General features: G+C 30.2%; 1 protein-coding gene across 1 annotated transcript in view; it reads left to right on the top strand.

Annotated features, from left to right (window-relative positions):
* Window positions 1-2726: 2726 nt before the first annotated feature.
* LOC111034303 (nose resistant to fluoxetine protein 6-like) overlaps window positions 2727-23842 on the top strand; it is a 64054-nt gene continuing 42938 nt past the window's right edge. The window contains exon 1 of the mRNA XM_022315453.1: window positions 2727-3447. Coding sequence (XP_022171145.1) covers window positions 3180-3447 — 268 coding nt within the window. The 5' untranslated portion in view covers window positions 2727-3179. The remainder of the gene's footprint in view (window positions 3448-23842) is intronic.

Here is a 23842-nt window from a genome sequence, read left to right as displayed (position 1 = left end):
GTAAAATCTAGAATAAGATACCTACAACACACAAGTTACTATTTTGACTATTTGACTCATCACTCGGGAGTCGGGATCTTTTGTAACTTGTATTACCATTTAACAACTTTGTTAAGTACTCTGTTGTCAATTATAATAATGTCTTGTTATGTATTACAACCATCTGACTTTGGATCATAAATTATAGTAATTATAGTAAATAATGATAATATACTGTACCTTTGATAATCAAAATTATTCAAGGTTTTTTTGTCAAAATTACATTGGTATTAGTCAGACAACTAATTTTTCCGACAAAATAATCATTAAAGTTAATTTTCTGTTAGGCCCTTTCTATCGGTTTGTATAATTTTCTGTGGAATATTTTTGTTTTTGACTAAATTCTTAAATTTAGTAAGTCTCCCTGGATCTTTTTTAGGATTCCGTACCCAAAGGATAAAACGGGACCCTATTACTTAGACTTCGCTGTCCGTCCGTCCGTCACCAGGCTGTATCTCATGAACCGTGATACTTAGACGGTTTAAATTTCTACAGATGACGTATTTCTATTGCCACTACAACAACAAATACTAATAATAAAATAAAATAAATATTTAGGGTGGCTCCCATACAACAAACGTGATTTTGCTGTCGTTCTTATAGATAATGGTACGGAACCCTTCGCGCGCGAGTCCGACTCGCACTTGGCCGGTTTTTATAGAATTATTATTATTACCAGTTACAATATTTATGTGGGCGTAAGTAGGTATAAGGAGTGAAAAGGAACTTGAATCAAGTAAATTTTCGTCTGGAGTGATAGAATCAAGAGCCATTAATGGAGATGGGATTTAGCATTTAAGTCTCCGTTTATGTTATAAGTAGTCATTAGGTATTGAATTAATTGCGACCATCATATATTTGTATCTATGGTTAGTGGAATATTATATAAAAGGAATTTGAGAAGCAGTACCCAACTCGTCACATGGAAGAGTATAGAACACGGCGAACCGTGCTCTGAACTAAATTAAGTACTAATGTTATCAACTTAATGTTATTATACTGGTACCTAAAGCAGGACAAATTACGTAATTGTTTGGGTCACATTATTGTGTTAGTAAAATATCTATAAATGCTGACTTATAATATTACTATAAATTAATGCGTTATACACTTGTTTTACGCTTAACGCTTTTATGACCCTTCTGTACTTGAATATACCAAAACATAAAAAAAAATTAGTTTTATACTGAGATCGCATTCGTATACGTTTTTCATCTCAATTCCCAAGTTTGACCTACGAAATTAAGACGTAATATTGTAATAATCAATTTGTTTCTTTTCCATTGTAATAACATACCTAATATAATTTGTAGTATTAAAAAATAAATTATATTATAGGAACAATAAGATATTTAGGTACTTATTATTTCTCAGCGAGAAGTTCTCACTTATTGTATAATACGTTAATAGTTTACAATCAATTAAAATATTTTCACATCATTGTTATTTGTCTATCATATTAAAAAAAGGTTAAGTAGTAATTTAGAATTCTCTTTTAAATATGCTCTATATTGGTCATGGTATCTATGCCAAGGAGTTAATATTAATTTTTTACTATCTCAATCTCAGTACCTATTTGTTTTTGGAAATATTAATTCGAAAACAAAATATACTATAAAATAACTGACAAGTATAAAATGTTTGTTTCTTGATAATGTGAAGATAACACGATTACATAAATTTGAGTTAAAATTGAAGAAAAAAATTAAGAAAAACCTCAAAAATTAGAAAACCAGCTTATTTATAGAAAATTGTAGAATCTTAAAATTTTAACATTTTAACCAACAATTGACTCAATGATAAATGTCTCTAATGTCTAAGTAATACCAATTTCCAAGGATTGAACTATCTTTAGGTACGATACAGTTTAGTACATTATGCTCGAAAACGTAGTCCTCGCTGTATTTTAATTATACATGTTATGAGCACAACTTACTCGTGTAGGACATTTAGGTCATTTAATTTATAATAGCTATAAGTAATGCATTTTTGTCTTAAAATCGATAAGTATAAAATACTATTAAAATGTTTAATGTATTGTTTAAAATCTCATCTATATAATACTATCTATATTCTATATATTCTATTGTGTACTAAAATTATATTTTCTGATCATCAATTCAGATTTCTAGATCCACGCCTGTTGCAGATCATGAATTGTTCAAACACCTACATCGTGACATAATACTACAATCATATCATGTGTATGCATCGATATGTGACGTAGTTACTCATATTACAATATGGTCTGTGTAAATATCGAAAATCCTGGACTCGGCGAAGCCAATCTTACGACGTGGGAGGTGGGAGTTGTTAGGTATCCTCCACCGCCATTCCGACGTTATTAACAAAATGTGTTTTTCCTCTCGAATAAAAAATATTTTTTTGCCATCGTTTTTCGAAGGTAGATTAGCTTGCGGCTGCTGGACTCGTTTCGCAAGGTCCGAGTCCACGATCTAAAGTACTAACGCCAATCGTCACGGAATAATGTTTATTTTAATATAATATTGTATTATACTGGGGCACAGGGGCCCTGTGCAGCAGTGTACGACGAATGAGACGATGACGTGCAGTCGGCGGCGGCGGCGGCATCGTCGTCCACCTTGGAAGAACCGAAGAAAGTGAAAGAGATGCGTGTTTACTATTATAGAGGGGCACGTGGACAGACACAGCCGCCGCCGCCTAAATAATAATAATATATCGCCGCGATAACTGACGAACGTCAGTCGATGGCCGGCTATGTACGACCGGCGAATAATATAAATGATATATCAAGCCCGATAATAAATTGCGATTAAAAAAAAACAAAAAAATCATAATAACATTAATCTCTCTGCTAAATTATTGTTCTCTGCGATACGGCAAGACACAACACTTATAAAAATAATAATTTAATAAAACCGTCAGCCGCGAGATAGGCGACCGCAGTCGACGATCATAATTCACCTAGGACACGTACCATTACATGTCATTCGCGCAGTGCTGATATCGTGTGATATACCCGAATACACGTCCGCAGGTACACTCGCCCGACCGCCAGAGCCGACGCCCGTGTAGGTTTTGGGACCGTCGCCTTTGGGCACGTCGTCGCCTTTGGATCCGCACACAAGTCGAACGGTTTTCGGACACATCCGACCATCATGTCCGTGTCATTTCGACGATGGCCACTGCTGGCCGTCCTGCAGTGTGTAGTCGCTTTCGTCGCGATCGGGCCGCAACAAGTCCTGGCGCACCGGAAGTGCGAATCCAGACACTTCGCACCCCTAAACGGAAGCGGATTCAACGAGTGTAGCAATCAGAACGACTCGTCGCCCACGGGACAGCCGGAGCACCAGCGGCGTTACGCTTTTTTGTCGACCGACGACAACAAGAACGTTTCGTTTCTAGTTCAAAAAGACATGTACAGCGGTGAGTAATAGTGTATAGGATATAACTATATATAATGTTTAAGACGATCGATGATCATCGTCATCGTTGTCCTGTTTATAAGACGTATAGGTACTTCTTGTGTCCAGAGTTTTTTCTGCGTTAGGTAGGGACTTGTACGGTTGTTTATTTTTTTTTTACAATTAAATTTACTCAAAAAATAATATTTTGACCAATTTGATAGATACCTACCGGTAACACATTCAATTCGAATTGTCTATGATTCACATTTTTCTAGAGAACTCGTGAACACCATGATATTTAATAATAAGTAGGTTGATCAATGTTGAAAATATTTTAGAGTAGGTAATGACTAAAGAAGCTTATAAAAAATCTTAGATTTCCCTTCAACCATAAAATATTGTATTCCTGAATGGATAAAATATACTCGCCAATATAGACCTGGTATATACCTGGTGATATTGTCGAGTAAATAATTATTTAAGTTTAGGCACCAATTCAGGGTGGAAATTCCATATAGTCGTGCAGTGTCAGCGTGAGTGATCAATCGTGGTTTTACATTTACATACATGGTACAAGATGATCTCGCATACGATAGTATAGCACGAAAACGGTAATAAAACAGGTTTCATGCTTGCTAGAATATCGTTGGATTTTGGTTACGCGTAGCTCACCGCATGGATAATATAGTCATTTACATGAGTGCAACTACTATGCGTCTATTTGCGTGTACAAGAGTTGGAAAATCATTTTTTATAATAATATACCAAAAGTCTGAAATTCACAATCGAACCTGTTTAGTGGACATTTCTTGAGATGCAATGACGTATTATGTTTCAAAAGCGAACAAAACATATTATGGTCTCAAATAGTATTATAATTATTATAAAACATACATATTAATTAAGGTTTTCTGTGTTTGTTAGGTACTTTCTTAAATAATTATAACAATTTAATGACCATACTAATAGTAGGTACCTAGCAATGCTCAACATCGTGTTGTGAAATAAATCGTGAATTTGTGAAATACGATAGCGACAACAACCTCCGAACGACGAAACGAAACCGCTGACCAGTTTAACCCGCGAAAAAAAACCTCCGGCAATTAATTCAAAACGCTCACATGGATTGTATACTGTGAGCTTATTTTGCAACGATCATACACTATCATTTTCATCAACAATTCCGTCAGTCAGGTTTACCCGATTCATAAAATAGAATGTTTTCAAAAATTCAAAATTATGTGATGATTATAATATAGATGTTCAATAATCAGGTCATTAAACTATTTAAACTGTAATTTTTTATTAGATTAATTTCAAAAAATTATAACTGGTAATGACCAAATTTTATAATTTTATTAAAACATACATTAATTTAAAAAACCTAACGTGCCTACTGCCCAGTACCTACCATATGATATGTATATGTACTACGGTGTTCGCCTCCAGGCATTTTCAAAATTGAGTTGCTATACCCATAGTTTATCCAATAAGTCTTAGAATCATGATATGGACATTTTGTGTACATACGTTTATGAAACAAATTTATATGATAAAATAATATTATGACGTTTTTATTTATTACATTTCTAGTTTAGTCAAATTTTTTTTTTTTATTTATTATTTATTATTTTATTTTAATAAAACAGTATTTTAGTACTTACCTTCTTCCTACCGTATGTTACACTTTATTTTTGCTCTTCAAGTCCATCGGCTAATTACTTTTATCAATTTTTATTTTAAGCCAATATAGATCACATTGTTCTTATATAGATGTTAAATAGCAAATATTGGTTACTTTTTGAAAATATAAAGTCAATAAATATATAAAATATTTTTTGTTGGTTGCATAAACCTATTAAGTATTAATAATTGTTAAAATACCTTAAACTTGTATAGAACACTCATAATGGTTTGAACATCGTCTTAATCATATTTTTCGAGTTTATCGTACCTGAAAATTATACTTATTTGAATATTTGCTGTAGTGATATATAATATGGGCATCATTTACTTATTTTATACACAAATATTTGGCATAATTAAATTCAAAATGTAAATATCTATTCTAAGTAAGATAGAACTTAAATAATAATGATTAAATAATTAAATTAATCTAAGTAAGTCGTAAGAACATAAATATAATATAAGCTATAATATATGCTGTATATGGATATGGTTGTTAAATTAATTTGATTTATGAATAATTGAATAAGTTAACCAAAAATACAGGACAAGATATAATCAATAGATAAATGATACCTACATAATTCTATCTTTGTTAACGCAGACGTAATTATCTATTTAAATCTAATAATTATCTTACCCATGCAATTTTATAGAAATTTGTATTGTGCTAACTGCTAAGTTAAGAATGCCATAGTTACAAAATTTAAATAACAAATTAAAACACTTAAATAAATTATACACCTACCTATCATGTTTTTAAATGAATAGGTACCGTTTTATTTAAACGGCTTTTAGTATAATTTCGGGTTAATCTATCGAAATTATGTACCGTAATTACCTATATTTTTGATTAGGTGCCGTTCTCTTTCTTACATCTATAAACAAAGAGAATATTGTTGAACTGTCGAAGTAATTACACACACTGTACCTATTTAGTATAGGCATGAGTAGGTACAATTTTCTTAACGGCTTCCTTTTGAAATATTTATTGTGTTGTAGTACGAACACTTAGGTAAAATCATTTGTATAATTATATTTTAATGTAAAGTTTAGGTTCAAAAATTCTGAAAATATTTTATAGGTAATTCATGCTCGTAATGACATTATTATGTAACCCGAGACATAAACATTTTACAGCGCAAGATAGTTTGCCGAGTGAAATATTTGTCCTCGCAAATTTAAGTTATTGTGCATAAATTACTTTTATTAGGTAATAGCTAATAACATGTATTATGGTATTAGGCGAGTATGGAACGTATAATCAAAAATTGTAGAAATTATTTTTTACCTAGTAAAACAACGATGTTGCGTATCTATATATAAATCTATATTCACGGATTACAAATATTACGCCAACATCTTTTATAGTTTCTACAAACTGTCCATAACCGTGATATTAATATTATATTATTACAAACTTGGTATAGGTACTTGTTATTCGCTAATCATGCATTTTAACCATTATTGGGATTTATTCTGATTTATAGTTATGCTTAAGACATAAAATATACTTGTAAATATTTAGCCATAATATGTACCTACACTTAAGACTCAGACAATTTTTTAATTTATAAAATTATAATAGCTTTAAAATATTAACAACTACAATTTTGTAATAATAGATTCCCTCGTATTTTCTAAGACTATAAAGTCCTTCGACCTTAGTGTTTATACATTTTAATAACTCAGAGAACTGTTATTTAGATTTATTTTTCTTAACGTTTTCAAAAAAAATCATCTGCTTAACAATTAACAGTAAAAACTCTAGTCCATTAAAAAAATAAGCTGTATCGCCAAGGTTTACTTCTCTTCAAATCTCAAAGAATATTTTAAAATATGATTGTTGAAATTTTTTTTGAAATTGAATTGTTAAAGTGTTATCATTTGTCGCATAAATTTGAATACTTTGAATACCTACACAAATACATATATTGAGATTTTTAAATGGAGAATAATTTGGAACTTACTATCAAGCCTCCACACCTGCGACATACCCGATAAGTAATAATTATTATGTTATTGGTCTTACCGTTACCATAATATATGTTATATCGAATTTAAAAAAGGGATTAAACTAATGTTGGCCTAAAACCAGAAGACGTCTCGGCAAACATGAATTAATTTCGTATTAGTAGCTATAAATTACAAGCTCCATTTACATAAGTTGTGTAAAAATAACTTAATATTTCATCGGTCTTATTAAACGTGTTGTAACAAAAATGTATGTACCTTACTCCAACAAATAATGTTATACCTACTTAACATTTAACTCTTAAAACAAACCAAGGCAAGAAGTCCGTTATAATGCATAAATAATAATATATATTTTCACTTCTCTCAGATCAATTAGCTATTGCGTGTACGCAGGTGTAATATTCGAAATTAAATATAATCAATACTTGTGTGTAGTTACTTACTTTGGATTCAGAATTAAACATTGTAATCATAACCATTACTGCAGCTGCACGGTCACCTATGGTTGGTACCTAGGTACGTCCTGCATTGTGCATTTGTGCATATTAATATTGTGATGGATGGAAAATCATAAATCGTATCTTGCCTGGGTGCAGCGTGAAGACATTCTTGTATATGCACTATTAGTTCATCAATGATAATAAATAAACCAAATTACGTTTTTCAAGACAAAATTTAATTTAATAATTATTTCGAAAAATTATCTAACGTAATATACTATTCAAATTTAGTAGATTGATTTTTTTTATCTTTAAGTGCTACATTTTACTATGTTAGCAAATTGTATTTTTGTAAACATTATAGTTACCTGTTCTGGACACTAACTTTTAAATAAATGTAAAGGTACCTGAATGATTAAAAAGGAAGACATGCCTTTAGTGTGGATCTGTTCAAGAACCTAACATATTGGCTTTATCTGGCGACTTTCCGTGTAGTATAAGCTGCGATTCAGTAGGTCTGTATTGTTTAAATGACAATATAATTGGACGTTCATCGTACAATTTTGCAATTTATTTTTGTTATATGTATATTAAATTCGTGATATATCGTGCAATATGGTCTGCAGTGCATATATTATGTGTATATATATGACGTGCACTTATCATTTTTTTTTCACTTCTTTATCAGTCCAATAATTCCACAATCAACGAAATACCATAATATATTATACCTACCTATGTGCCGATTAATTTTCTTTAAGTCGCTTAAATTAGTAGGTAGACAATTTTTTATTATTATTTAAACTTATTAAAAATTCATAAAATATGTCATTGAGTACAATAACTGAACGCGATAATGCGACAAACGTGTTATTAAATATTTTTAAAGTTTTAAACTACCTATGTATATAAAATAATTAAGTAAGCTAAAATTCAGATGTTGTTGTCTTAAACAGCTACAGTTGTATACAGTGCAACGGACATTTATTTGTATAATATAATAAAGGTAGGTATATATATATTATAAATATATGGGTATACTACTTCTTAAAGTCATATAATTAATTATTTCTTATGAACTAGCGTGTGAAGTGATAAGAAAGGAATAAGAAAAAATAGCCAAATTGTAATGTTAATGATTTTTTTATTTCTTATCGTTAGCAAATATATATAGTATCTACCAGTCTATCGTGAGAAAAATTATTGGAATCAAATAATATTATTTTGTAGATTTGAATAAAATATGTTGTACCTACCTATGCGGAAGTGGAATAATATAGGCACTTCAGTGTGCTGCTTAGTGCTTATATTATGGAGACGGTCCATAAAATATGTTTGGATACTTGCAAAACAAATAGGTACTTAATACTATGGTGACTTGAACATTTTAGTAATTAATAATAAACTATCAATATTTAAAATTTATAAAAATGGTCCATGACGTATAATAAATCCTAGATCCAATATCATGTCTATTTCAAATTGTTGTAAAACTATTTTTAAGGCCACTGTCCTTAATATAAACATTTTAATGTTTGGAAAATTACTCGTTCAAATTTGAATTATGCACATGCAAATTTAAAAAAAAATTATCCACTTGATAATTTACAATAGAAAAAGAAGTCTCCTATTTGAAAACAGAAGTTTGTATTGACACAGGACACTATCCTTAAGAATTAAGGTAAAAAAATCTCAAAATTTTAAAAATATGGCCGTTAAGTATATTTCTATGTTCCAAAATTCAGAATTCAGGATTATAATATTATAAATAAATTACTAAATGAAAAATTGGGGTTGATATGCTTGGTGAATCACACTGTATTATAAATTATAACACAACAAGTAAAATTATTTAAAGCTAGCTCTTGGATCCATTTTTTATTTTTCATTTTTTGGTTAAAAAACAGACCAAGTGCGGTCAGCGTACAATATTTACCAAAGCAGCTGACAATCAAAAACAAACTAATGTTTTATTAGCGTTCATTTGATAGGCGTATTACAGGTTTAGTGTCAAGAGTTACACGGTTATTTACACCGTTGACATAACCCTTTATTATACAACAGCAAATATTATTCCGTCGAGAATTTTAATACTCATCATATCTGCAGTTATGCAAATATATACGCGTGGCTGGCTGCGTTTATAACAAGTCAATAACTTTTTGAAATATGATTTAGGACAATTACCAACTGCTTGTACTTATATATTATTTTTATTATTGGTGAGCCACGATTATTATACATTATTTATATGGTATTTTTCGATTCACCTGAACTCCAATATAATTAAAACAACTTAATTTCATCGAGTGTCAAAGTAGGTAGCCAGTATAGGTAGCTGTAATAATGTCTGTAATTCCTACGTAAGTCCTAAAGCTCGGGAATGTTTTAATGGCATTTTTGGTAGTACGCCTATCTACACAATAGATGATGCGTGAAAAGCTAACAAATTATAAGAACAATAAATACCTATTGAAATATGTAGGTACCAAAAAAAAAGGTAAAATATTCGAAAAAAACACATAGCCACATAGATACTTACAATTGTTTGCATTACTGATAAAACAATTATGTTTGGTATATCTACATTAAAAAATGGGTTTTTACTTTTTTTTATCACTGGTATTTATTTAAAGTATATTTTTTAAAGTCTGTTGTAAAAACATTGATAAATTTGATATTGTGTTCCTAGCTGTTTCCTAGAAGGTATTTTCCAATATTTCAAATTGTTAGTAAATAATATGTTAAGTGGGTAAATTATTGGTTCACCCAATCATATGAAAACTTATTCTAGCGGTCAGTGGGTGAAAGATAATGTTCATAATATTGTGGTCCACGCTGTGCAAGATATATCATTACATTATGTACACTTGCTGTCTGTTACAACTTGATAATAAACGTATGCCCAACAGCCCATATTTAGCTAGTAATAGGTTAATAGGCATAGGCATTAAACGCTTGGTCATTGCCACGCGTGTCACTCAATATAATTACGTCCATATCGCATATATGACGACGACGTAATTTTTTTTTTTTATATTATAATTAAAAATCACACAGGTGACTGGTGCATATATTACAATCAGTAAACACTCGAGTCAGAGTATAACATAACACGAGTTAGGTGCGACGGACGAGCATAACGCATACCTAACCCAATTATGCAGTTAATATTATTGTACAACAAACTCATTGTGCTTTATGTAGTGAATGTTTATTAGTTATTAATAAATTATTCACTGGAAACGGTCGTAATAATGCGGTCGGTAATAATTTCATTATCAAAACTGTATTCGACATTCGTTGTACCTAAAGCAGTTAAATAATATCCCGCGAGTGTAAATATTATTACAATCGATTCCATAGCGTATAAGCGTCATTTTCGAAAATGTTTGCCTACTCGAAAACAATATAATTAAAAGCGTCACTGACATTGAATATCGTACGTATATGGTATATGCCCTGAGTAATAATAAAATATTACGACATAATATACCTGCCTACATCACGTATTCACGTATAAAACGTATATTTAACGAATTGTTTTGAACGATGCATCATTGATTGTGACAAATAAAAAAATATTACATTTATTAGTCAGTAGGTAGTCGGTTTACTTACTGTATAGAAACAGTTTAAATTATCTCACTAGAGAAAGGTAATTACTAAATCTCATGTTTCTGTTTCGTAAAGTTTAATCGATCGAATGTTCAAAAAAAAATAAAAAAATAAATAACAACTAACCGAATATAATTACAATCTTTAACATAAATTAACTTTCGTTTGGATCACATAATTATTGTAATTTGTATAGATGCACTTTATATACCTTTACTGCGATTGTACGGTGTCGTAATATCATTTGAAGAATGTCCAATGAATATAATATTATTCAATAATGGGAATTTGCGATACCCGAGTTGAATTTGATTTAATTAAATCATTATGGTGAACAAAGAAAAATAATAATTCATATAAATTTACAACTGATGAATGCCGTTTGATCAGATTTATGATAAAATCACTTTTTTTTTAATGATATTACATTATAATATTCGTAACCATCTTTTAAAAACTATCTAAAAGAAACAACTTTACCGACCTCATAAATGCATATATTATTTATTGAATATTATAATATTTTCGTTTTTAATATAGGCGGTGAGAGGACTATAACGACTTACCTTAAAATATTTTAAATTAAATTATTATTATTTTTTTTTTACATTATAAAATGTATTAAAATATTAATATTATTAAAAACACTATCATACTACAAGTGGCAAAGTGCAGTAAGCAAATATTGCCAAAGGCTCAAATATGAGATGTTGCACTACATTTGTAATTTAAATATTCTGTGTTCATATTTAATGATGTTAAATGCACTAAACATAAAATTTAGTAACTCAAAATGTGAATTAAAAATAATATCTAGGCTACATATTTTTGTATAATAAAGAAAAGTGACAGCTCAATTCAATATTTCAGTTTTTTAATTATTTTATTTATTTTAAGCAGGTAATACACTGCACTTGTGCCACCGCGATAATTGTCTACAATCTACATATTATCTACGTATTATGTTATAACCGCAATTCGATTTTTGGGTGAGCGGAGGGGTGGAGGGCTCTCATACGATATATTTTTAAGTTGCATATTTCCATCACCGCAATAACAATAATATAATAATACCTGTTGCGCGATCCGCCACTGTGGCCTACCACCTACGTCATACAATAATAATATAACGACGTGTTCGCTGGTCATCACTCATCTGTCATAACTACGCACGCCACTCACATTCATAATACTACAGATGTACCTATAACCTATACGTACTCGTTATTGACACGTACTCGAGTACAGATCCGTGTACCGTATGTGGAAATCTCATAAGTCATAATAAATATATAAATATGCGTATCTAGGGACTAATGATGCATAGTGCATAATGCGCACATTCGTATTGACTCATAAATGCATCTAAGCGACAATGTTTTAAAGAATACTCGAAATCCGACGACATTATCATATTATCATATTATACATAAGTAAGACTGCCGCGTAATTAAACAGTTGTTTTTTGTCTAAACATAAACGTTTGTCGTTTGCCGAGAGACAGTAATAAAACATAATATGTCGCGTCATATAGGTACCCATGATCGCAGCTTTTTCCATTTTCTGTTTAAGACGTATAGAAACTAGAAACCATAAATTATGACTTACGATAACAAGACTAATGAAACTAATGACAAATTAAAAAAATAAAAACTGCTACCGACGAGTGGCGACTCCCTGCAGTGAATAGCTGTAGAACTCATCAATTAGAGTAATTGCATCATTCGGTGCACCTAGGACCTAAGTATAGGTACGCTATATAGGTATAGAGCCAAATTAATTTGTTACTTAAAATGTATATGCTACATCTACATCTCATCATCTCAATAATGTATAGTTTAAATGTCTTTCTTTGCTATTCAGCAGTTTCGTGTTCACCAAAATCTTAAATGTAAGAAGTCTTTCACTTTCTAATATGAAAATAAACCAAAAATGATCTGAAAATTCCATGAGATGTGAACATTTTATAGGTAGGTATAAGTTAAGTGTTTTAACTAAGTCCTCCGAAATAATTTGGGCTATTTGCACCGATTGTTATATTATTCTTAAACATAAATAATTTATTTGCACAAATATACGTATATTGCAAGACTCTCAAATAACGTTCGTCGCTATTCTCGGTAAAACTGGAAAAAGTAGAGCTAACTAAAAATGTCGCTGTTAATTCAATCGTAACAATAGTCGTACCTTCTGGTTGTGAGTAATGTCTTGTCATTAGTGACAAATTCTTACATACGTATGCTCCTAGCACCTAGCTATACCGTCAGGGAATGGCGATATGCTCGTGGAGAATCTCTGCAGTTGGTGCAGTGAACTCGATTTTTTTTTTCGAAAACGACAGGTTGGTATGATGGTAAAAACTACTAAAAAGCAAAAACGTTTAAAGCATTTTTTATTTAAATCGACAATGACCCTCAAGAAGGTAAGCCTAAAATATTTTCACTTTAGGCGCGGCGTGCTTTCTACACAAAACTCGTCTGGTCAAGCGCACAGGCGGTCATCTGCGTACATTAATAATGATACACAGGTTGTACACTCTTATTAATATAAAAAATATATTATTATACGTGTATTATAATATAAGGCATACCTACGCAAGGTCATCCAGTTCCGATGCACTTTAAACCTCTGCTGCCGCGGTCGTATACCTATACATCGGTTATAATAATATTATGCAACGACTCCTACTAAAAAGTTGCATAATATTATTTTAAACACACACACACACACATTCGCACATATTAGACTTACACGTATAGTGCGTATGTATTTTTTTTGTTTTTGTTGTTGTTATTATTATTTATATATCTATATATGTCTCTCTCTCCCTCTCATTTTCTTTCTCTTTCTTACCTTCGTGCACCGAGAAATTCATTTTTTTTATTGGAGAGGGTATCGAATTTAATTAGTGGAACTAGAGTTCTAATTTTTGTAGTCTTACACACTTACTAATAGCTACTCCTTCTTAGTTTCTTCCAATCACAAACACGAATAGGTAAATAAAATAATAAAAATGTATGTTAATATTCGTAACCGCCTAGTAGGTATACAGTTTACAAATTAACCATAAAAGCAAATGGGTTCAACATTTTGTGGCTAAGACGCTAGGTTATTTTGATGAAATAAACGAAAAATATTTTTCTCATGGTATATTTATTTGGGTCCATATATCTGATTGATTTTTAGGGGGGGGGCTAAATAATGTTATGGGTAGATTGTTCCTCCTAGCTCCTCCTCTACTCGTGATTACGAAATTACCTAAATCTCTTCTTTAATTGGTATACCTTTAGCAACACGTTTTTTAAAAATAATTAAAACATTTGCTAGTCATTTCATTTTAATAAATTAAAAAATGAATAGGTATTTAAGTAATTCAACTGGATTATTTCAACTGAGAACTTCAACGTTAAAAAAAGTCACCATCTGAAAACGACAAGATAGCAATCCGGAATCTGATAAATCAGACTGAATAATAATAATAAGTTTAATAGTCAATACTAGTTGCTGTTCAGCAGTACATGTTTTTTTATATATTATTTAATTGAGCTTTACTGACAATTGATCTAAACTCAAGTCTTACAAATATTACATTTGTAATGTTTATGTAGGAATAGATAAAAATTAAATTTCGAATAAATTTAAAATTATGAAATAGGTATACAAAAAAAAAAAAATAAAAAGAATCATGTACCATGATAGTGAGAAGGCTTACATCTAAATTAAACTTAAAAATTATTTATTATATTTTTCCCTAGCGATGGTCTCAAGGACGTCCATGTTTGAGGCATCTCACGTTTATTAAATTTATTCTATTGTATATAGTTCTCCGCATGAATTTTAAAGACGGTAGGTAGTAAAAAGATTGTGTTAGCGTCTGAAATAAAATATGAATATTTTGAAGTCCACACAGGGAACTCTGTGTCATACGAACCTTGGTGCATTTGAAATTATTTTTAAAACTTTGGGTTGAATAGTCTATACTCAGTTTTTGTACGTTTTTACACAGTTTCTCCAGACAGAAATAGCCTGAGGCTGAAACATACAAATTGTAGAGAGCAATGAACTTGCTTGTACGCAGTAAAGATCATGTTCTAACTAAGGAATGTTTTTCTATTTATAGAAAGGATATATAGGTTTTAATGTTTGATAACAAAGTATGTTATAGATTTGAGGATGTATTTTAATACATAAGGATCCCCAAAGATTAATTTTCCGTCTAAAATGACACCAAAATATTTACAACGTCTCCATTTTTTGGACTATAAAGTAAATAGTTTTGGAGAGGAGTTAAGAACTGAAGGGTAATTTACCAAGTATTCTCACCTCCACTTTGCCTTAAATAATGAATTTATTAAAATTCTAATTTGATACCAATCATACATAGACTTATATCCCGATAATCATATAGGCATTTTAAGTGTACATTCATTATTACTTCGATTTTTTTGGACCATTTAAGCTTTTAAGGAGTGTCCTAAGGCGATAACAACTTATTTTTCAAATGATACTAACGCTTTTTTCTTTCTAGTTGTCGATTAGATGACCTTTTTAAAAATCTTGGTGCATCGAAATCGAAGTTCAAACAACTAGTTAGTTTATAACTTTTTGTACTTAGAATAATATATTCATGCCCCATGGTAATAGATTTAAAAAATATGGGACCATGGGGTCTAAATATTATGATGATTTGTAAATTATTAATTATTGTAATAAATAATTATATATGTTTATTAAATATATTATCGTATTGTTTATATTTTTGTAAAACCATTTTTAAGTATTATTATTCTTAGTATATACATTTTAATAACTCAGAAACTATCCTCGTTTGGATTTTGATTTAGATATGTTCACCAAAATGTTCAATAAAATCAAATATTTAACAATTTACAGCAAAAGAGTTTAGTTCTCATTGAAAAAATGCATTATCAAAGAACAAAAAAGAAATGAACATGCTTGGAGAATCACCTTGTATAATGTATACAAATTCGGAAAAGGAGAAATCAGAGGTGATAATTTAGAACTTCGACGATGGGTGTCTATACACGACTATACACTTGTTTGAAAAAGTAATGAAATTTAACAGTCATCCTATTGACGGATTCAAGTGATTTTACTTATTTATAATATTATTGTCATTTCGATCGTCAACACTAAATTTGGTATTTAAATTGTACTATATTATATTGCCTGGCAAAGATATCGTTTGCCGCAGGGTATATTATATAGTTACCTTATAGTTATTTATTATGTAGTTCCCTGAGATCTATTTCCCCCAAAAATTATTCGAAAAAACTAGAAATCATGTTTTAGGGTGCTTGTAAAAAAACCATTTTATTCATAACTGCTGAACTATATCCGTCGAATATTACTTAACTAGCTATAGGTATTATATTGTTAACTAGGTAAAGTAATATTTGAATGTTTGACTGACTCGAGGTACAATAATACAATTTTTGATATCTTGTTTATGTTATTATTAAGGTGTAAGCTTTCAGTTTTTTTTCAACCCCTGAACACGAAGTCTTTGCCAATAGACTGTCCGATTTTAAACGGGTCGACTTTCGAAATTAAATAACATGTCACGTTGTAACTTTTAAGTGCATGCATATTATACCATTCATATGTAATGGGTATACTGTAGGTACAGCTATACTGCCTACTCGTGTATTATAGTACCTACCATACCAACAGTTTGTTTCAATATACGATTCGAGAGAAAATAAACGTTTGATCACCCGCAGACTACAGCTATAATAATTTTACAATATAATAATATACAATTTGCGAAAAAATAATTTCGCACTCCTTGCGAATGAAAGGAATATATACGAGGCAAACTCGTTCCATGATCGTATAATATTCTATAAATTAGTTTAAATCGCTATTGCCTATTTTGAAAGCTTTAAGCAGTTTAAGCGATAATAAAACAGTAATTATTGGAAAAAGTATGATGTATTTACACATTTTTCGGTTAATTAAGAAATTCTATCCATCAAAAAAAGTATCTTATTACCTGTAAAATGTCTAATTAAATTACCGTTAAAATTGCAAACAAAATATAGCCGGTACCTGCCTATATGGTATATTATCGTCAATTATAGATACGGCCATCAATAACTTTACCAACATTTCATAGGCTAGGTTTAACGTGGAAAGTTACTTATGTGTATATGAGCCCGTGTTCACAAGTCACGACTTTTGAGTGTGACATTCAAATTATTATAAAATCCGAGAACTTTTACAAGCCAATAGAAATATTGTCAATATTAACCGACTGATCACCGACGATCGTGTCTTCATTCGAGCAGTAAGTTCATCTGTCACGTTGTTCCACACTCAACAAATAATTGACCTGTTGAATGTGGCTGTATACACATGCCGATAATATGACGTCCACTGCAGGATTGGCCATTCTGTGGACTTTGCAATTCCTATTATATAAAAAAAATGTGTTCATCGATCCCCTCGACGACGCTTTTTCTGAAGGCAGCGCCTTATCGTATCGTTGTACTCGTACATCGTAATAAATAATAACTTGTACGTATAATAATGCCTACACTGTACAATATGTCGAAGCAATGACATGAGGATTTCGCAAAGACGACGGTTCGCCAAACCGTAATACGTACCTACGTAACAAACTGCATATGACATTGTGACTTGTAAGTATTTATCTACCTCGTGTGTACCAGACTTGAGTCATATAAATATATAATTAGAATAATTGCAGTCCATCAAATTCAAAACACACTCTCGCACCGTTTATAATAATTAGGCTTTGATCTTTATGAATTATCGCGTAATCGGCCGTTGTGATTTTTTTTTTCCACAAAGTTGCTTAAATCTCTGTCTGACGTTTGCCCATAATATATTATGGTAACATCTCATTACGCGATACTAGTCGTGTGCATTATAATAAATGTGTACAGGGTGATTATTTTATCAAAATAACTGTAAGTTTATGTATTTTTCAGAACATACTTTTATCGAAAAATTCTTCAATATTTTATCATTTAAATTTTATAAGTTTCTTGATTTTTTTTTTAACTAACAACACAATACTACGTTTTTTATTTGATATTATTCAGAAGCAGAATATTTTTCTGAGAATTCGTTTTTATAACAATGGAATATCGAACGGAAAATTGTCGGAGTAGATATATTATAATAAATGTACTAATATAATATTATGCTAAAAATGTTGCACTCAAAAAACGACTGTTTTGCGCGATAAAATAATCACGCTGTATATTATGTAAATCGTAATAGGTTATAATATTATACCGTACTGCAGTGGCCTAATTACTTTCTCGCGCACCGTGACTTGCGTCAATTTTATTCAGACCCAACATATAATAATATAACATAATAGGTATACCTATACGGAATACGGATTGCGCGTAAATGTGTAATGATGTTATAATAGTAATAAAAATAATAATGATATGCAAAACCGCAGTCGTCTTCAATTTCTGGCGACCGAGAAAAAAATAGAAGCAAAACAATAATAACAACGTTCTTGTCCTACCCACGCGGAGTATGACCTGCAAACGTTATGTAATTTTGTTTTGTTTCGATTTTACTTTTTCCACACTCTTTAACACTGCACACCTTGCCGATCTGATTTCAGCCCAGTCATCGTGTCGTCCACCGTCTGTGCCCAATTATAGGCCTTAAATAACAATTTATTATCATAATAATATTGTCATCAAATTAGATTGTTGTTTCACACATTTCCTGTTCATGCAATTTTACCAACATCACAACGACTTAAGCTGCAGTTATATTGATATAATATTATTATTATGAACTATGAAGATAAATAATGATGAAAGGAGTTTTAAGAATATCAATTGGAAACTATTAACTTCAAATGCAGAATGCTTATAAAAAAAAACGTTCCTACAAAATATATATTATTACTTTTAGTATTTGTGAATAGTTGCAGTAATAACTTTTGAGAAATTGTTTGTATTCAGTTTGCATTGATAATTGTGGAACAAAATACTAAAATAAATCGATGACGTCAAATATCTATATGAATTTCGTAAAAAGAGATAAAATAATTATTAGAAAAGTATACAATTTGTAGGTATGATAATATTTAGTAAGGGTTTAAAATATTTACTGTTATTTGTTTTTAAATTACAATCAAATAAAAAAATCGATTTTGTCAAAAAACGGTTATGCTTAAAAATTCGTTTTTTCCATAATTTTTTTTTTTTACAATTATTAAGTACTTGGAATTGTTTAATTTTGACTTCTCAAAGAACCATAAAGATTTGTTTTTCTACTAAAAAAAATTTTAAAGTTAAAAATCCAAGCACTTTTATTGCTCCTAATGGGGACACACAAAAACAAATACACATCATTTTAAAATCAATACATTTATCATTCTACTCAGAATCTACTTAATTGGTTTTAGGCTGTTTAAAATATTTAACGATTTTAATTATTTAAAATTATCAATACATATTGGATATTGACTAACCATCATTTATGATTTGCTTCATATCTGTTTCTAATTTCTAAAGTATTGTCAAATAAATAAAATATTTATGAAAAAAATAATTTTACTATTATAGGTTACTTGGGGTTGTTTATGATGACTATAAGAGCTACCCATACCCAACTCTTGAGTCCTGAAATTACTATAATGTACACTGTACAGACGCCTACAATTGCGATTTTTTCGCCTCGACGTGAAAGCGATAACCTTGATTTAATTATGTCACCGTTCATTAATGCACGTGCGGTTTCGATTATTTTTTTCTCATTTATCTTTTATCATACTTTATCAGAATAACATAATTTAATACGAGAGATACTGGCCCGAGACGATGCGATGACGTCGCTGTCTCGATAAAAATAAATTTTGCTATTTCAGTTCTGGTAATGTTTATAATATTATGTTTATTGCCACCGATATGAATATACAAATATGATATAGGCTGGATTTCCTTGAACGGCTTTCATTTTCTACCGCTGCGCATATTCCATCGGTACCAAATGATTTATTACATATTATTATAATTATTATTATATTATTATTATTATTATTATCATTATAATATCCTTCATGTGTGTCGAACTCGAATTTTTTTTGAAATATATTTACAATTTGTTAAAATAATACACACAATTAAATATTAATTATGGATGAAGTCATTGGAAAAATAATATTTGTTATTTTTATATTAACAATTAAACTTTTATATATTTTATATTTATCAGAGAATCAAAAACTACCCAAAAACACTTTAAGACTTGTTGAGACTATTATTCAATATTGAAGCCTGTAGGTCTGCAGGAGTAATTATTTACTCAACTTTTGTGTACATACTATTCGTTTGTACTTTTGTTATTTAAATTGTCTTTTCTGAAAGGAGAGTATTGGTTCTAATGATGGGTGTTTTTTTTTTAAATTTATTTTGTAGTCAAAAAACTGCTAACGAAAAAAGAAAATATTTTTGAAGCACCAGTTTTTGAAAAAATCAATTTTGTTTTTTTATTTCTATTCAAAAAGTAATGATTATAAAAACTTCACATTACTATCACCAACATTTAAATTATTATTTCAATGTCGCTAAACTCTCTTTGTGGTATTTATATGTAAATAAAATGCATGAAGTTTATTAGTAAAAATAAACTTGACAATGTAATACAAGGCCCAGTGGCCCACTCTGATTGTTCTTATAGCTGTTAAAACGCAGTTTTACAATTTTTTTTATGAGTTTTTGAAGTTCAAATTTTATTAAGATTCCTCAAAATTTCTAACATTTGTGAATAAGATACTCATAAGGTACGAAGATTGAATATAAGGTTATCAATAAGTTTTCCTTACCAGTATCAAAAAAAGTTTAGCTCACATAACATTTTTTGGGGCCGTTTGAAAATCAAACTTTGAAGTAATTGGATAATTATAAGAAAAATAATGATTTTTCATTAAATTATTTTACTTATTTGAAGGTTTTTAATCAATTGAAAGTGTTTAATATATCATTATTTAAACACAAGTATCTATATAATTTATGTAAATCGGTGAAATGAGATTGCACGCGATCGACCTTTCTTTAAAATACGGTTGCGCAATTTTTCATCGGCTCCAACGAAATGAATAATTGGGGACAAAATTTAAATATTACATTCATTCTATTTCTGTATTTTAAAGTTTAAATTGTTTTTAATTAAAATTGTTTTTCTTATGGTTTTCTACCAAATTCGTTAAATGTATTTATTTACGATTTGCAGAATATTGATGATTGCAAACATGTCCAAATATGACTTAGAATAATGTACGTACCTATAATATAATATGCCGATATGAAATTCTACTAAGGTTGGTATTTTGTTGATGGCCACATTGACAACAATTCTATACAAGTTAAATGTTTATTTTCGGTCATCATAGAAATATAACATCATCCGATATTAAATATTCATATATGAATAATAAAAGTCTGGAGTTTTGAAATGATGAGTCACATACATAAGGGCGGAGAAGGTATATATTTGACTCTACATAAATATTTCAAGTCAAAACTGTTCCCTAGGTTAATAATTTAGATTATACATGACTATAATAAGACCCCTGGTAGGTTATTGATATGAGGTTTAGCCCACAACTATACAACTGGAAAAAAAACGTCTGTATAGGGTTCGTGTTCGTGTCTTTAAAGGTAAACTTATCTTATGGCGGAGAAGAAAAAAAAGCAGAGTTAAGAGATACCACCAAAGTTGGTACCGTTTCTAACGAGCTACATTAAAAGCCAAGAGTACATGACGTATACATTAGACTACAATGGTTCGGTCACGAGATGAGAACAGCTGAAAATTCTAGTTGAGAGCAGCAACTGAATGGTAACCGACGGGTAAAAGACCCAGAGAGAGACTAAGAAATCGATGGATACATGGAGTGAAGAAGGATCTGGAAACACTGGAAGTGACGAATTGGGAAGATAGAGTCCAGAATCGGGAAGATTGGAGAACCGTCACGGCGGCGGCAAAATTCTGAAAGAAATGTTATGAAAGAAAAAGAGTATGAATAATAAATAATAATTTGCTCCACGCTGTCATAAACTATTATGTTACTCATAGAAGCATGATATCTGTGTGTGAAAAATGTATATTTAGATTGAACCAGTTTAAAAAAGATAACGGCATTGAAATACGAAAGCACTAATACCGCAATATGAATAGGCAACGACGACGATCGTTCGAAATTGTGCTGGAAATTAATACATTTTGGTTTTATGTATTTTAATTTGTAAACCATTCATTTTTATAATATTGATTCGGTTTAATGGTAAACGTTTTTTGAAATATAATTACGTACTCAATTGTCGCCCTGGGGAGGTACTTGATTTTTTCAAGATACTATTTTATCTTCCAATAGAATTGCTAAACATGTTTTAACAGAGCAATTTCCACTTATTGTACTTGGGGACGCTTTGGTACAATATTATGAAAATAATAAAATTTAATAATTTAATAAAATGATATGTTTACTTAAATGTCTAATGTATAATATTTCGACTGCTACTACTGTTTAATCACTATTAAGGCTTAAAATACCGTTGAAGTAACGTTACTTCACTCAAGTCGTCGAGATTAGTAAATTTTTAATGAATAATCACCCTGCATATTACTTATTGTATTTGATTATACCGACTGTACATTTTCATTGTTCGTTAGAAAAAAAACAACTTCTAAGCAATCTAATATTAAATTTACTGTATATACTGCATAATATCATATAATACATAATATATTACGCTATTATATTATTATTACGCTATTACAGCTGAAGTATATAAAATTATTGTACGTGGAAGCGGTGAAATATAACGAAGACGGAATTTCAACCGATGTATAAAAAACGCAAATCACTGTACATTTTTCTGCATTTCTGGGTTTTGAACATTTTCCCATACTGCGATAATGTCATTCTAGGAAAATGTCGAGATTTTGTACGATTACATTATTTACAGTTTTTTGTTTCTCATTATAATAAAATATAACACTAATCATAACAACGTCTCATCATAATGGTTTCGTAGAGTAAAAAAATGTTTAATATAATAAAATCGCGCTCATAGTATGAAATGTGTTTTTTCTGAAAAATTTCGAAAGCAATCGAACAGCGTCAGTAATATTATATTGTTTAGCGTAGGTTGTAGGTATTCGATAAAATTGTGTGCACAGATGACGGATTACGTGTTTATATTATATTTTGCGTAGCTCCAACGGGTTCAAGGTCGGCCGGGCGTGTGAAAACAAACCGTCGTCGGATTATAGATAACTCCATTGGCCGACTGGCGTGCAATTCGATAATAAATAATAACGGTACGGTACGCAATAATAAATAAAATCGACGTAATCGTTGCGTGAAATTATTTAAATCGAATTCGATAAATATGAATTGTTTACAAGTTCCTAACGTCTTCTTAAATTTTTGGGAGAACGTTCTACAGTATAGGTACACTAATGTGTCTTATGTACCTCACTATTTTTAGTATACATGTACAAACAATGAATGCAATATATTGTGTATAACAGTGATTACACGTGACATATTCGTTTTGATGTTATTTAAGGTGAAAATCCACCACATTTAAAGCAAACAATATTTTGGATACGAAGACATCCATTTTCCGAAATAGTGCATGACAACTATTGTACAGCTGTTTG

Source organism: Myzus persicae, unplaced genomic scaffold (genome assembly GCF_001856785.1).
Source record: "Myzus persicae strain clone G006 unplaced genomic scaffold, MPER_G0061.0, whole genome shotgun sequence".
NCBI lineage: Eukaryota > Metazoa > Arthropoda > Insecta > Hemiptera > Aphididae > Myzus > Myzus persicae.
Note: the sequence above shows the minus strand (reverse complement) of the source record. Positions and strands in the feature narration are given on the sequence as shown.